The sequence below is a fragment of the Bombyx mori genome, chromosome 28 (genome assembly GCF_030269925.1).
Source record: "Bombyx mori chromosome 28, ASM3026992v2".
Lineage (NCBI taxonomy): Eukaryota > Metazoa > Arthropoda > Insecta > Lepidoptera > Bombycidae > Bombyx > Bombyx mori.
Window position 1 is genome coordinate 716,457 of NC_085134.1, and position 16,913 is coordinate 733,369.

Below are 16,913 nucleotides of genomic sequence, written 5' to 3' on the forward strand. Positions count from 1 at the left end.
AAGATAGGCGGCAGCTAAGCTCTTCCCCTGGCTTTGCTGACGTCCATGAGCGTCGGTAACCACTCACTATCGAGTGGGCCGTATGCTCGTTTACCTACAAGGGTAATTAAAAAAAAGGTAGTCATGAAATAGCTAGCTTTTTTTATTTATTGCTTACATGGATGGACGAGCTCAGAGCCCCCTCCTGGTGTTAAGTGGTTACTGGAGCCCATAGACATCTACAACGTAAATGCATCACCCATCTTGAGATATAAGTTCTAAGCTGTCAGTATAGTTACAACGGCTACCTCGCCCTTCAAACCGAAACGCATTACTGCTTTACGGCAGAAATAGGCAGGGTGGTGGTACCTACCCGTGCGGACTCACAAGAGGTCCTACCACCAGTAATAAACTACTACACTACTACTACTACTACTACAGTAATAATCTACGACATAGTTATGCCGCAATAAGTGTTATTTTAATTAAAAAAACTAGAGGTACTGCAGTAGTCGAAATTCGACTATAATTAATTGGGATTGTAAGTTTGTACACTATTATGATTGTATTTTATACTTCTATAATCACAAATTTCGTCAAGACTACACTATAAAAAATATTAACAAAGACAAACAGTATTTAATCTATTCTCAATTTGACAACAGACGTCAAGAACAAAAGTTTGACAATAAATAGTATGCATGCGTATGTGTGTCAAATACATGGTAGTGTGTCTAATGTTTTCTTTATTGATTTAATGTATCTTTTACGCATTATTTTAAAAAAATATTAGCATTGTGCACTCCTTCTCTATATTCTCTATAAGTGTGGAAAATTTCATACTCCTCCGTCCGCGCAATTTTCTTAAAAAGGGATACAAAGTTTTTGCTTCACGTATTAATTAATATATAGATAAAACAACGTCAAATATCGTTGAAATATTTGTTGAAGACCCGAGCGGAGCCGGAGCGGGCCGCTAGTAGTGTATATAGCTTCAGTGTAAATACGGAAGTGTATGACTACTGCGCGGCAGAAATCGGCGGAATTGTGATAGCATTACCAGTTGAGCGTCAAAAACTGTTATTAAATTACCTAAGTAACGGTAGGCAGCGGCTTGGCTCTGCCCTTGGCATTGCTGAAATCCATGGGCGACGGTAACCACTCACCATCAGGTGGGCCGTATGCTCGTCTGCCTACAGAGGCAATAAAAATAATAATTATTATTATTATTTAATTACAATTCTGAATCTTAATACGATCTACGGAACTCTTGAGTTTCAATAGCCCAACACGCACTTGTCCGAATAATTATAATCGTAATATTTTATGCATTTCATAAATTTGATTATTACTGTTTATGTATTTCTTATCAAATAAGATATAAGTAGTGCTTGAGAGACATCTTAACGATATACATAAAAGTAATGCGGAATTTACGTTGTATTTTGGTAGGATTATCGTCAGACGGTCCGTCAGCTCATCCACATATTTATGCAAATTCAATTTTCAATTAATACCGAGAGCATTAGCGCTTTTAACACCTATTTAAATAAACAATAAAATTTTGGCTTCATGAATTATGCAAATAAATTCCATCTTTGCAAACACGCCAATGCCGCATGCCCGCTTAGTTATACTATTGATTCAGAATGAACCTCACAGACAATTCAATAAGTGTGTTTGTAAATACTAGAGGTCCCGCAGTAGTCGAAATTCGACTATAATTAATTGGAATTGTAAGTTTGTACACTATTATGATTGTATTTTATACTTCTATAATCACAAATTTCGCCAAGACTACACTATAAAAAATATTGTTTCGTCTCATGCGAGGTTTGGACGTTGGTTGTTGAGAGACGGGAGGTTTTAGTCGGTTCGACTCCGACATGCCCCGCCCTCCATCCCCAGTGAAGGGCGGAAGTCCGGCGATTTCCTCCTGACAAAAAAAAAAATTAAAAAAAAAACAAACAATATTTTAATCTCAATTTGACAACAGACGTCAAGACAAAAAGTTTGACAATAAATAGTATGCATGCGTGTTGCGTCAAATACATGGTATGTAGGTGTGTAATGTTTTCTTTATTGATTTAATGTATATTTTATGCATTATTTTAAAAAAAATATTAGCATTGTGCACTTCTTCTCTATATTCTCTATAAGTGTGGAAAATTTCATACTCCTCAGTCCGCGCAATTTTCGTAAAAGGGATACAAAGTTTTTGCTTAATAATAATATATAGATTAATATATATATGACCGCGCCTGCTACCTACCTAAATGCTTCAAACAAAACACTGCAAAAACAATTTGTTTTCACGGTTTGGAACGTCAATCATTCAAAAGTTCACTGTTCGAAATTCAAATAATAGTTTTAAAAATAATTTTTGCTGTCAAAATCATTAAATACTTCCGCATCGATTTGGGTCGAAATTCGAGTTATAAATTTTTAAATTTGGAAACTTTTCGTAACAGCACTCTTCACACCCGCGTTCCGAATTCAAATATACTTTGTTTTTCGTTTGTTTGAACACGCACGACGAAGTGTCTCGTGAAGTGAAACCGATTTGTTTACGTTTTTGTTATAACAACTTCAGTTAATTTGTTTTTAATTTTCTCGTCGATTAACTAACGTGTTTTTTTTTTATAATGAGACGTGCGTTCCGCTTAGCGTCTGTTATAATACTGATAGTTATTAGTTCGGCTCGTTTGGACATTATCATAAAGAGACAAACATTAATATAAATAGAATCGCTTTGGTGCACGTCACAATAGAATATCGAAGAGCTCGGTAGACGCTGAGACAGCAGCTTGCACGGATACGTACCGACGTGCCGTCTGTTTATTGCTAAGCGATCATGTATTTGACACATTTATTTTGGAGATTTAAATCTTATCTATGTTATTCACTCGTTGGTTTTTATGTAGGAAGCAAACAATGATCTGTGGTCGCTATTTCGAAGATAAAATTGAAATATTCGTGTTTGTTATGTCATTTTTAAACTAAGGTATTTTTGTACATATTTTTCTACTTACTCGCTGGTAGCCTATTTCAACTACGCTCTGACTGGGTGAGCTCACGGGCTCAACCTGAGAGAATTTGCTAACACTAGCCTTAGTAAGAGCAGTGCTTCGCAGAATCTACCACCGGATCTTAATCTCAACCCACTGAGAAAATCCAAAAGGAAACTCATTGAATTGTGTCTGTGGCCTAGTCCGCATGCCGAACTCTTCGCCGTAATCGAAGAGTTTGACTAGGACGGTGACTGTTACTTGATGAGCCTAAAAGCACCGAGAGTGGATCTGGGGTAAAAAAAATCTACCTATACTGATAGCCCTGAGAGGCTATTTCAGTTTCACCTTAGCGTGTAGGTGAGCTCTCGGGGCTCAAACCGATGGTGTTGCTAACACTAGCCTTAGTAAGAGCAGTGCTTCGCAGAATCTACTACCGGATCGGAATCGCGACCCACTGAGAAGATCCGGCGAGAAACTCAATGGGCGAATAGTAGCGATATGAAGTCAAGGTTTTTTTTATCGCCAAAATGAGTAGACGAACTCATGACCTACTTGGTATTATGTCGTGCCCGGGGCCTATAGCCGTCAACAACGTGAATGCGCTACCCACCTTGAGATGTAAGTTCTAAGGTCTCAGTATAGTTACAACGGCTGCCCCACCCTTCAAACCGAAACGCATTACTGCTTCACGGCAGAAATAGGCGGGGTGGTGGTACCTACCCGTGCGGACTCACAAGAGGTTCTACCATCTGTAATTACGCAAATATAATTTTGCAGATTCGATTTCTATAACACGATATTATTCCTTCACCGTGCGAGTAAATCGTGAGCATTTGTTGAGTACGTATTTCATTAGAGAAATTGGTACCCGCCGGCAGGATTCGAACACCGTTGCATCGCTAGATACGAATGCACCGGACGTCTTATCCGTTAGGCTACGACAACTTGGTTTATTTAAATATTTATAAAATAATTTATTGTCATCCGTCTTTTATAGGTACGTGTGCAAATTTTCAAGTAAATTGATGCACCAAATTGAATATGTAAATAATTGAAACCTTAACGTCTTTTGATGGGTACTAGAGGTACCGCGGTAGTCGAAATTCGACTATAATTAATTGGAATTGTAAGTTTGTACACTATTATGATTGTATTTTATACTTCTATAATCACAAATTTCGCCAAGACTACACTATAAAAAATATTAACAAAGACAAACAATATTTAATCTATTCTCAATTGGACAACAGACGTCAAGAACAAAAGTTTGACAATAAATAGTATGCATGCGTGTGTGCGTCAAATCCATGGTATGTAGTGTGTGTAATGTTTTTTTTATTGATTTAATGTATCTTTGATGCATTATTTAAAAAAAATATTAGCATTGTGCACTTCTTCTCTATATTCTCTATAAGTGTGGAAAATTTCATGCTCCTCCGTCAACTCAGTTTTCGTAAAAAGGGATACAAAGTGTTTGCTTCACGTATTAATATATAGATAGTCTAATTGTTGTATTAATGGTTTTGTAATTGCAAGAGCGTGACCCCTTTGTCTTACTAATTAATTTATATTGGAAACAGATTCCAAAGTTTTAAAACATGTCATATTTTTTTCCTGCTCAATAGAAGCAGGTATTTTTTTAGCTAAACTTATAGCTAGGAAATTGTGTATAAAATACTGTAGCGATGTTGCTACTTGTCTAAAATCAAGCTAATCGGACGTCTAGAAGTTTGTGGAAATTACGCTGATAGATTATGTTGCATAGTTAATAGATATATAAATAAATATGTACGGGTTAAATCATTTGTAATTATTCACCGTGGTGTAATTATTCACCTATTATCGGAATTCATTGTTCGCTGCGGGGAAAATAGACGAGGCAGACTCAACATAGATTAAAATTATCTTAAAGCAAATACATAGCTGAATAATATTGATAAAAATATCGCACGGTAAATACTTTCGTGCTACCCGTTTCTATTTAGACTGTGTCATAAGTTCGATGACCTCTCGTGTAATACGGAATAAACTTTAATTTTTATTTTATACAATATATACTTTTTAACTTTTACCTATATTAGGGTGTAATGTGGGCCTGCTGGTAACATAATCCTGTGTTATGTCGCAATGGAGGCATCCACTTTGGGATGCCTATGGGCTTCAAAAAGCACTTAACACACATAAACAAAAAAACCCTAATTTTTTTTTATTTATTCATACCTATGCTATAGACTTGAGAGGCTATTTCAGCTTTACCCTAGCGTGTAGGTGAGCTCTCGGGCCTCAAGCCGGAGATGTTGCTAACACTGGCCCTAGCAAGAGCAGTGCTTCTTAGAATCTACGACCGGATCGGAAACGCGACCCACTGAGAAGATCCGGCGAGAAATTCAGTGGGCTGTGTCTGTGGGTTAAGTTGCTCATCGAGCCCTTCGTCGCAAGCGACGGGTTCGACGAGGACAGTGACCGGTGCTTGTGGTACCTAAAAGCACCGTTAATGGATCGGGAGGATCCGTAATGTCGTGTAAAAACCCTAACAAATCTAAACTTCCAAGCAAATTTTATTTTGCCTTACACACCTGTACCTGATGGTAGTTTTCTAAATTTTAAGTTGATTAGCTAAAACCGTGTACTCTAATCGTTTTTTTATTTATACTAGAGGTCCCGCAGTAGTCGAAATTCGACTATAATTAATTGGAATTGTAAGTTTGTACACTATTGTGATTGTATTTTATACTTCTATAATCACAAATTTCGCCAAGACTACACTATAAAAAATATTAACAAAGACAAACAATATTTTAATTTCATTTTGACAACAGACGTCAAGACAAAAAGTTTGACAATAAATAGTATGCATGCGTGTTGGCGTCAAATACATGGTATGTAGGTGTGTAATGTTTTCTTTATTGATTTAATGTATCTTTTATGCATTATTTAAAAAAAATATTACCATTGTGCACTTCTTCTCTATATTCTCTATAAGTGTGGAAAATTTCATACTCCTCCGTCCGCGCAATTTTCGTAAAAAGGGATACAAAGTTTTTGCTTTACGTATTAATATATAGATAAATTAAATTTTCGAAGTCGCGATTTGACACACTGACACACTTCTCTTAAATGTTTTTCTAATAATGACTAGTGGTTCCCCACTAGTCGAAATTTGACTACAATTAATTGAAATTATAAGTTTGAACATTATTATGGTTCTATTGTCAAAGATTATTATAATTCGATAACCACAGATTTCGCCAAGACTAGGTACACTATAGACAAATAATATTAAAGACAAACAATATTACCTAATCTATTCTTAATTTGACCACAGACTAACAAATGTTTGACAATAAACAAATAGTATATCTACATATAGGTATATATATTTTGTGTCAAATACATGCTTGTGTGTGTAACATTTTTTTATTGATTTAATGTATTTTTATGTATAATAAAAAGAAACTATTAATATTCTGCACTCCTTCTCTATATTCTCTATACCTAAGTGTGGGAAATTTCATACTCCTCCGTCCGCGCAATTTCCGTAAAAAGGGATACAAAGTTTTTGTTTCACGTATTATATATAGATACTGTAATTCAAATATAAAATAATATCATAGTTATTATTTTATTATTAGTTATTATTTTTATTTAATTCTGGTATACTATATGAAATGTTAATGAATGTAATATGGATGCAAAATCTGAAGTAAATAAAATAAATAAAATAGTTGAAATTTTTCTTTTAAATGGCAGCAATTCTATCGCTGTCAGCTTTAAATACTATTAGAGGTTAAAAGCAAGCTCTGCATTTTTATTAGCTTCATCACTTCCAACCCCTCGAAGCGTGAACCATACAAGATATCAATATATCAACCCCTGTGGGACGTCTCCGTCTACTTCGGTATTGGCTAACCGAATAATTAACTCGACCAATCGCAGCAGGCCACCACCACCCCATTTCCAAATTTGAATATTTGCGCGAATTTCCCTTCAGTCGTGATCTAGCGCTCAATGTGTATACATCATTTTTGTGAAGAAATTTAATCCAACAGCCAATTAAACAGCGGTCGCGTATATTGTTTATTGGTTTACAAGTTAATAGTGTGTGTTTATATGCCAACTGTTACAGAAACTTCAAGGAAAAAAGGTATTTAACTCATTACATACTAGATGCGACACGCGGTCTCTCTCGCGTATATGTAATTCAGACAGAATGTATCGTTTTAGTGTTAATATTTTGGTTTTTTTTTGTATAAATTGTATGATCTAAAATCTTAATTGTCAGATACTATGTTTTTTTACCCTACACCGATATATGAGTCGTCTATTATCAAAGGTGGCAGGCAATCTGTGCATTTGGACAAAAATTTTTTATTGATATGTCAATACAGATTGATGTGAATATAATCGTCTCCTTCAAAGAATACGGTTCAAAACCTGCATTAAATAAAGGTTAATAGTTAACCTGTTATTTATCTAAGATGTCGTTCCGAAGAGTTTTGTGACTGCCAATGGAATACAAAGTCAATAATTCGTTTTTCTGATTTACCAATAATTGTCCAAAAGTCAGATTGCCGGCTTTGATAATAGTCGACTCATATATAGTAGGTATATACAGCAACACAAAACATCGTCCATTGTATGAAGCAATATCTCTTCGTACAGGGTTGCCTGAAAGAGATCGCCTAAAGTGATAAAGCTGCTTTTACTGGTAATAAGACCTCTGTGAGTTCACACCGATAGGTACCACCTCCCTACCTATTTCTGCCGTTAAGCAGTAATGCGTTTCGGTTTGAAGGGCGGGGCAGCCGTTGTAACTATACTTGAGATCTTAGAGCTTATTATAATCTCAAGGTGGGTGGTGCATTTACTTTGTAGATATCTATGGGCTCCAGTAACCACGTCTTAATACCAGGTGGGTTGTGAGCTCGTCCACCCATCTAAGCAATAAAAATAAAATAAAACTTAGCTCATGAGTGTCGTCGAATGCGGCTAAGAGCCAAAGCCTGACCAAAGCCAATAAATACATCCTAGGTCTAAGGTCAACAAAAGCATTACCAAGGAGAGTTGAAGTCAGGCTTGCGGCATGTCAATTTTACCCAAAACTTAGAGCAACATGAGAAGGAATAAACAAAAAAAAAACATTAAATAAATATAATATAATTAATTAAATAAACATTAAACAAACTAGTTCAATAAAATATACCTACGCGATCGAAATTATTTTCCTCCTTTTATATGTATTGTTCATTCACTAAAATAAACATCACAAAGAATGTATTTAAATAAAGCACCATTATTACGGGGTATCAGAGGAAGCCGTTATCGCAGGAAACACTATAATTAACAAATACAGAAATTGTATTTGTAACAAAAAGCCGTTCGGAGTAAGACGCGCTCTGATGTTTTGGATGGCTTACGGCTTACAGAACTGTGATGGTTTTTTTTTTCTCCCTAACTATGCTGATAGCCTTGAGAGGCTATTTCAGCTTCACCCTACCGTGTGTAGGTGAGCTCACGGGGCTCAAACCGGAGTGTTGCTAACACTGACTCTAGTAAGAGCAGTGCTTCGCAGAATCTACCACCGGATCAGAAACGTTCGAACGTTCGAACGAAATTAGTTCGCCGAACTCTTCGTCCAAGTCGACGAGTTCGACGAGGACGGTGTCCGGTGCTTTAGGGTCCTAAAAGCACCGAGAGTGAATCCGAGTGATCCGACAAGACATGTTTCTAGCGAAGGCGGCTTTCCGTAGCCCCGACGCGGTCAGATAAGGAATGTTTATGCTTTAGAGACACTTTGAACATCTCTCAAGACATCTGTATCGTTATGAAACTCTAAAAGTTGATTTACAAAAAAAAAGATTTTGTGGTTTTATGAAACCACGGTAAAAGAGAAACTTTTTTTTTCATATTATAGACATTTAATTCTGACAAACAACATTTACATTAAATACTGACAAAAACAAACAAAATAGCGTAGAGCACTAGCATAAATGAGTAATAGTCTATACACTACACGGTCAGCCGTGGCTCTAACGAGCGCCTTTCACTGTATCCCTACTCCGCGGCCGACCGTCACGCGACATGCAACACACAGACGAAAAAGTTTGAGACGATATAATAAAAGTTTTGCTTTAAAAAGACCAACATTAGTAATAATTGAAGGCGGCGAAAATCGTTGATGATATCCACAAATACTTATTTAGCATAGCTTTCTTATAAACTAACAGTCAAACTAAGACATTTTTAAGGAATCAATGGTGGCTTTTTGCAAGTTACAAATCGTTGCAGATTGTGATGGAAAATATCCGTATCCAGAGTAAGGCTGGTATGGCATTTGGTAGCGAGACAGCATCATGCGTCGGAGAGTGTGTTAAGTAGTATAACGCTAGACCTTTCAAACTTAAGAAGAAAGTTGCTTGGTAGCCAAAAAATTAGTTTCCCATTTTAAAATACTCTCATTCCGTAGCGCAACCTATAATGGCATCGGATCAAGAGTCTTGTTCGGACGAGGAGCCTGACAGTGAGATGCTGAGTGACGACCTGTGTCTCCCCGACAGCGATGATGACAGCAGACAGCCGAGAACAATACAGGTAAGATGTGAAGTCGAAATAAAGACATGGCGCAGAGGAGACGCTCGCGGTATCACACGTCCACGTGTCCACTTAAATGCACGACACAAAACTAGTATAAGTAATTTTGAGGCTTAAATCCCGTTCATAACGATCATTTTTGAATTTGCTTAACTATAATACAAATACTGTTATTCATGGACACGTAATGCGATAATCTACGAGTATTTTACTAAAATATAATTTGTTAGGCTTTCAGTAGATATCACGACAATAATTAATTTAATTTTGAAATAATTAAATTTCATGGCGATATCATGAATGCAGTGAAGATGGCTAACTGTTGGGCCTACGTGGGCCTAAAATTTTATAGATGGCGATCATTTTTCTTCATGTAGGTATAGAAAAATGTCAAAGCTTAACAGTGTTTTGAATTCGAAATGTCACAGAATATTTCGGAAGAGCTGTCAAATCTGAACCCTTGCTTGCTGCGACCGCCACGGAAACTCTTCACAAACTGCAGAGAGCGCTGGAGGCAGCAGAACGTTAGTGGTGCGTTTGCGGAGCTTCGGAGACTGGTGCCCACTCATCCACCAGATAAGAAGCTATCGAAGAACGAAATACTCCGGATGGCTATCAGGTCAATAATCAAGTTATTCGTTTCGATTTCGGCTACGTAGACTGATTCCTATATTTAGCTAGTGGAGCCCGTGGAGTTTCGACAGCATATCGACGCTTTAAAGGCAAATGTGACTAAGCGACAATAACTGCTTTATACATATATAATAGGTAATAATCATATTCGATGTGCAAAAAATATATATTTCTAGGTCTATTAAAATCATTTCATTCCTACAGCTAAATTCGTTAAAATAGAATTTTTTTCAGGTATTTCAACTTTAAATTAATCTACTGTAAAGTTCACGCACTGTCGCTTAGTCACATTTGCCTTTCAAGCGTCGATATCTTCATTTGGTCATGAAATACAATTTTTCATGCACAAACCGTTTTTGTATTACCCCTGTAGCCAGACTGTGCCACAAAAAAGCTTCTGCTTGCCTGTAAGCCTCTTTTAAAAGAAGACATCATCATCATCATCATCATTCTCCTGCCCTTCTCTCAGTCACCTGGGGTCGGCGTAATATGTTTTTTCCTTCCATACTCCTCTATCATATACCGTTTCTTCACTCACTCCCCTCTTACACATATCGTCTTTCACGCAATCCATCCATTTATTCTTAGGTCTACCTCTTCCTCTATATCCTTCTACAATTATAGTTAACACTCTCTTACCAACCTCATTTTTATTTCGTCTCATCACATGTCCATACCATCCCAAACGTGCACTTCTTAGCATCTCTGTCACAGGTGCCACTTTCAGACTTCCACTAACATATTCATTCCCTATTCTACCTGTTCTCGTTACTCCACACATCCATCGCAACATTCGCATCTCTGCTGCATGTAATCGCCTTTTGTGTAAAATAATTCTAAAGAATTTATAAGAATCCTTTAATAGAAAAAATCGGGCAAAAAATATGTCTTCTCATCTCATCTCTAGAAATGCCCTGTGGATGAACGAAGTGATTGTAGGTAGTATGGTTGACCTCCGCTTCGGCGGCGGTAGCGATGGTAAAAACCAGACAATGGGATTATTTCAAATAATTCCTCCTAAGAGTAAGATTATTAATAATCCGATCGGCCCTGGTCAGAGTCAATTGGAAGTAGCTGAAAGTGTCTCAAATGTTAGTGTGTACCCACATGAATCTAACAGTACCTATATTTCCAAATGTAGTACGGTATTTTGAAAGCTGTGACTTAGATATTAAGTACAAGTAAAATCAAAACATTTGCTTATATACTGGAGCACATACTGGAACTCTGGGAGTTCTAAATTCTGTATCAAATTAGTTTTTATTAGAATTATTATATTATATTACTATATCATCTTCTATGTGATTTATTACGAGTAGTGTATATGATATGTCACTGTTCTCTATTTAATTGCACGAGAAACTAATCTAAGAGGCAGATAGCCAAGCAATATTTTCTTGAAAATTCCGGTAACTCGATAAAATTTACACAGGTACATAGGACTTCTTTGCGAGGTCCTGGAATGGCAGAAGAACCACAGCGTCACCAATAAGGAGAATTCCGGTAGCTTGGCGATCAAATGTGAATCTCCGCTGAGTCCTCAATCCAGAAGACTTCGATTAAAACGGCAGTGTTTTGACGAAGACGGTCCAAGAGCCAAACTGTACCACGATCAAGAAGAGTATTTCCGGTACGGCAACGAAGAAAATCAGGAGATGTTAAGAGGAAAGGGCTTGGGAAGACCAGATTTGTATTTCGGGAAGGAACACCTTAGGGTGTTGAGACACCAGTATTACTATTCGCCGAGGTGGAGACAGACATACCCGTTCAGAAGTCTGGCCGATCGCAACGGGAATAACTTGCTGATGATCGCTCCCCTCCAGAATGGGGGGAAAGAAGATGTAAAGCCGAACGGTTGTAAAGAGAACGAGAAAGAAGATAACAAGTAGCGTTTCTAATGATTTGCGTTGTTAGGATCTAAATCGCGATCTCGTAGAAAATTATGAAACAAAATTTAGAACTAGTTTCAGAATTCTATTTATTTTTAAACTTATTGGAGGAAGATGGAGTAGGTGATTCTGCTGATTGGGCATAGTAACTATCACGTGTTAGTAATGCCCAGCGTGCTTAGTGCGAGTTTTTTAACGTTCTCGATAGCGTAAAAGTTAACACAAATTTGTATGGGGTTCCAGTTTCTCTTCATTTGTCGCTAGGGGGGCTGTTTCAAACTCCATACAAGTTTGAGTTAACTTTTACGCGATCGAGAACGTTAAAAAACTCGCAATAAACACAGGCGGTTATAAGTTAAGCGGGAGAGTACCAAGCTAAAGAAGTTTTTTTTTTTTTTTCCTACCTATTCTGGTGGCCTTGAGAGGCTATTCCAGCGTAACCTTAACTAGTAGGTGAGCTCACGGGGCTTTGTTTGCTAGCAAGAGCCGTGCTTCGCAGAATCTACCACCGCATCGGAAACGCGACCCACTGAGAAGATCCGGCGAAACTCAGTGGGCTGTGTCTGAGAGTTAATTAACTCGTCGAGCCCTTCGTCCCAAGCGACGGGTTCGATGAGAACGGTGACCGGTGCTTGAAGTACCTAGAAGCACCGTTAGTGGATCGGGAGGATCCGAGATGACGTGTTTTGGGCGACGTCGACTGCTTTCCATTCTGTCCGCAGGATCGGGAATGTAGTTACCGGCGGCCACGATGAGAGGGTTCTCGTGTCGCGCCACTTTATCGAAGTGGGCTAAAGAAGTCGAAAAGTACCGTAATTTATCAATACCTACGCTTTTATTAGTTTGGTACTACGTTTGGCGCTAGGGGCGCTGTTCCCACTGCATACTTTGAGTTAACTTTTACGCTATCGAGAACGTTAAAAAACTCGCACTAAACACACAGGTACTCATCCGAGCTGCTTCTCTCCATCTCTCCTATATTCTATTCTACGTCCTTTTTTTTTATTGCTTAGATGAGTGAACGAGCTCACAGCCCACCTGGTGTTAAGTGGTTACTGGAGCCCATAGACATCTATAACGTAAATGCGCCATCCACCTTGCACACCACACACCTAAGCAATAAAAAAAGAAAAAAAAAAGTTTTTTCAGAATAAGTACTATTCAAATTTAATAATTTTAAAGATTTGCTTAAGAATTATTTGTAGAAATAAAAGTTACCCACACATTTTTGTTTCAATTCACACGCCCCGTATCTACGTCCCTTTCTTACAGGTATAGCTGTCTCGTTTATCGATTAAGGGTTGGTAGGTTCGTAAGCCACTCCCTCGGCGTGAATCGAGCTTCAAGCATTACAGAAAGAATTTATGTTGCGTGCCGATAATAATGTTAATAATTGTGAAAAGTTCCGTGTCGTTATTTAAAACAAATGTTTTTTGATACCTTAAGTTTAAGACAATCTATGGATCTATTTACTGGATAATTTTCAAAGGGCTTTAAACTATAAAGCTTGCTTTTGATGTAACAATACACAAAGTCAAACTTTTTTTACTGGTGGTAGGACTACTTGTGAGTCCGCACGGGTAGGCACCACCACCCTGCCTATTTCTGCTGTGAAACAGTAATGCGTTTCGGTTTGAAGGGTGGGGCAGCCGTTGTAACTATACTCGAGACCTTAGAACTTATATCTCAAGGTTGCTGCATTTACGTCGTAGATGTCTATGGGCTCCGGTAACCACTTAAGACAAGGTGGGCTGTGAGCTCGGGTGTACGAGCTAAGCAATAAATAAATAAAAAACTTGGAATGAAATCGGATTTCTTATATGTAGTTGATAGTTGCTACCTTATATGTAGTTCAATTCCAATAGACTGGGTTCAGTATAAAAACTAATTACAAAATCCACTTTGAAAAGTAAGAATTGAAAATCCGCTTTCAAAAGTAAGAGAGGGTTATAGGATACAATGTTGACTTTGATCTCATCTCTTAAGGTCAGTGACGATATTCACGGTGTGACGTCATTGAGCTCTGATGAACATTTGACATAAGGATCGTAAACCAGTTCAAACGTCTGTGCCGGCTGTATGCTTATCTGCTTAGAAAGGCAGTAAAAGATTACTGCACTAACCGAAGTTAGCGCCCCTGATGACCTGGAACGAGTAGTAGGGTTACCGCAGGCAAGACTGCAACCAGATGTGCTGCTCCCAAGGACGCCTGGTGACAGAGTCTTCGTGGCGTATCGAGGACTTGCACAGTCTCAGTACGGCAGCCCGTCAGACCACCCCAAACGGTGCCGCTGATGTCACGGATTTGCATTGGTTCAGAACCAGTCTTCCGGGTCGGGACGCGGTAAGCCGCCAACTTATAGTGTGTGGTTGTTACTCCGGGGCAGTGCGCCGCGTTTCCTCAACCCCCTCAGGTCGCCCCGTGACATTCACCGGGGTTATACAACATAGTGTGGCGGGTAGCCATCATACGACGCAAGATAATTGACAGATGCCTGAATCTCGCTTACGACATTTTCAAGATAAAGCGCATATATACAAGTTCCGAACAACAACATTCGGACCGTCGGTCTACCGAGCAATATTACCCGCTCGGTGGAAGATCTTCCCTTTGTCGTATATCTCCATAAACGACGGGAAGGCTTAGACGACAAAGGGAAGATCTTCCACCGAGCGGGTGATATTGCTCGGTAGACCGACGGTCCGGCTGTTGTTGTTCGGAACTTGTATATATGCGCTTTATCTTGAAAATGTCGTAAGCGAGATTCAGGCATCTGTCAATTATCTTGCGTCGTATGATGGCTACCCGCCACAATAGTACTTAGGTAAACTCAATTCAATGTGAAGACAAGGCATAGTCGGCTCACCAATTTCATTTCTAGTGTAGGTGAGCTTTCGGGGCTCAAACCGGAACTGCTGCTAACACTCGCCCTAGCAAGAGCAGTGCTTCATAGAGTCTACCACCGGATCGGAAACGCGACCCACTGAGAATATCCTAACCCATAGACACAGCCCATTGAGAGATTACTACGCCTCGAGCCCTTCGTCGCAAGCGACGGGTTCGGCGAGGACGGTGAGTTGCGCTTGAGGTACCTAAAAGCACCGTTAATGGATCCGCAATGACGTGATGGGGTATCTGATAAGACATATTTAGAGCGACGGCGGCTTTGCGTCTCCCCGTCGCCTGGCTAGGATATGTAACTAGCGGTGGCCACAATAAGAGTTTTAACACCGCGAATAATTATAATTACTAGAGGTCCCGCAGTAGTCGAAATTCGACTATAATTAATTGGAATTGCAAGTTTGTACACTATTATGATTGTATTTTATACTTCTATAATCTCAAATTTCGCCAAGGCTACTCTATAAAAAAATATTAATAAAGACAAACAATATTTAATCTATTCTCAATTTGACCACAGACGTCAAGAACAAAAGTTTGACAATAAATAATATGCATGCATGTGTGCGTCAAATACATGATATGTAGTGTGTGTAATGTTTGTTTTATTTATTTAATGTATCTTTTATGCATTATTTAAAAAAAAAAAATAGCATTGTGCACTTCTTCTCTATACTCTCTATAAGTGTGGAAAATTTCATACTCCTCCGTCCGCGCAATTTTCGTAAAAAGGGATACAAAGTTTTTGCTTCACGTATTAATATATAGATAGATAAACGCGAATCACTCATCTTTTAATAACTGCAGAACTACGGGCTCAGAGTTTGTTTTCCCTATTCAGTCATATGCTTTTACAGAGATACTTTCGATTTCGAATCTGGACGTTCTTCTGATTGTCGCGAGTAATTGTCGTTCCAGTAACCCGCTGAAGAGGCCATTCAGTTTGGGGACGGTGACGGAAATTTTTTAGAAGTAGATTATATTCTATGTTCGTACTGGCCACCGCCAAAGGTATACCTAAACACATATTTTATTTTTTATTGCTCGGATGGGCGGACGAGCTCACGGTCCACCTGATCTTAATTGGTTACCGGAGCCCATAGACATCTATAATTTAAATGCCGCCATCCAACTTGAAACATGAGTTGTAAGGTCTCACTTTTTATATTTTGTTTTTTACTTTTGTTGTTGTTCACTTTTTACTTTTTCACTTTTTTATATTTTATATATTGATAAAGTCGAAGATAACTCTTGGCTTTCATAGATTTGATTATCAAGTCGGGTAGATATACGTGGACGATCTCATGCGACCCAACTCAACGACCCAAATTATTTTCATAAGCCACAAACTTCTATCAATATTCATAAGCATCAGTTGACGGCCACAATAAGCCCGAATGAGCCACCCTTTTGAGGGTCTAATACGTTTTTAACTGAAAGTCAAGTTCTCTCACGCGTCCCCCACGTATCATTGGCGCTAATACAATTAATATATCCCTTATCGCACGTCGACCAGGCGCGTGGCGTGAGCTAAGTGCTGAATTAATAGTAGTGATTTTTTTAAGGGGTGCTTTACTGGTATTTTTTTGTACAGCTCGAAGATTTAGCTTCGGAGTCCAGGCAAATATTCTTTAAAACGATGTGTAAAATGGAATTTTTCATCAGAAAAGTTAATCAAGTTCAATAGAGTAAAATGAAATGTTATGATGCCTTTTCCTAATTTCTATTATATCCTATATCCTAAAAAGTCTGACTTACATAATAGAAATACTAGGAACAAACACAAGCTTGATGTGTAAGTTGACGATGAGTAGGTTATATAAGATATGAAATTCATTCGGGTGTTTGTCTGTGCGTCTGTACAACAAAACCCCACAAGATGTTCAGAACCTACTTAAACATAGGTTT

General features: G+C 38.3%; 2 protein-coding genes across 5 annotated transcripts in view; one reads left to right on the forward strand and one right to left on the reverse strand.

The window, feature by feature from the left end:
* The window catches only part of LOC101740032 (uncharacterized), a 35,972-nt gene extending 32,593 nt beyond the window's left edge, over positions 1-3,379 (reverse strand). Inside the window, exon 1 of one of the 2 annotated variants that reach the window (XM_012696646.4) lies at positions 2,252-3,377. The gene's annotated coding sequence lies outside the window, so the exon portion shown is untranslated. Of the gene's footprint in view, positions 1-2,251 lie in introns of both variants that reach the window. The other variant, XM_038021131.2, reaches the window with a different exon arrangement.
* On the forward strand, positions 1,574-13,326 carry LOC101743147 (uncharacterized). Of its 3 annotated transcripts, none has more exons than XM_012696647.4 (4): positions 1,574-1,715; positions 9,457-9,581; positions 10,010-10,200; positions 11,647-13,326. In XM_012696647.4, the coding sequence occupies exons 2-4, from the start codon at positions 9,468-9,470 to the stop codon at positions 12,101-12,103; spliced, it is 762 nt and encodes a 253-aa protein (XP_012552101.1). In that variant the 5' UTR covers positions 1,574-1,715; positions 9,457-9,467; the 3' UTR covers positions 12,104-13,326. The 3 variants fall into 3 exon arrangements, with proteins under 3 accessions (XP_012552101.1, XP_062532758.1, XP_004933529.1); XM_062676774.1 differs by lacking the exon at positions 1,574-1,715 and adding an exon at positions 5,648-5,689; XM_004933472.5 differs by lacking the exon at positions 1,574-1,715 and adding an exon at positions 6,968-7,134.
* The last annotated feature ends 3,587 nt before the right edge of the window (positions 13,327-16,913 follow it).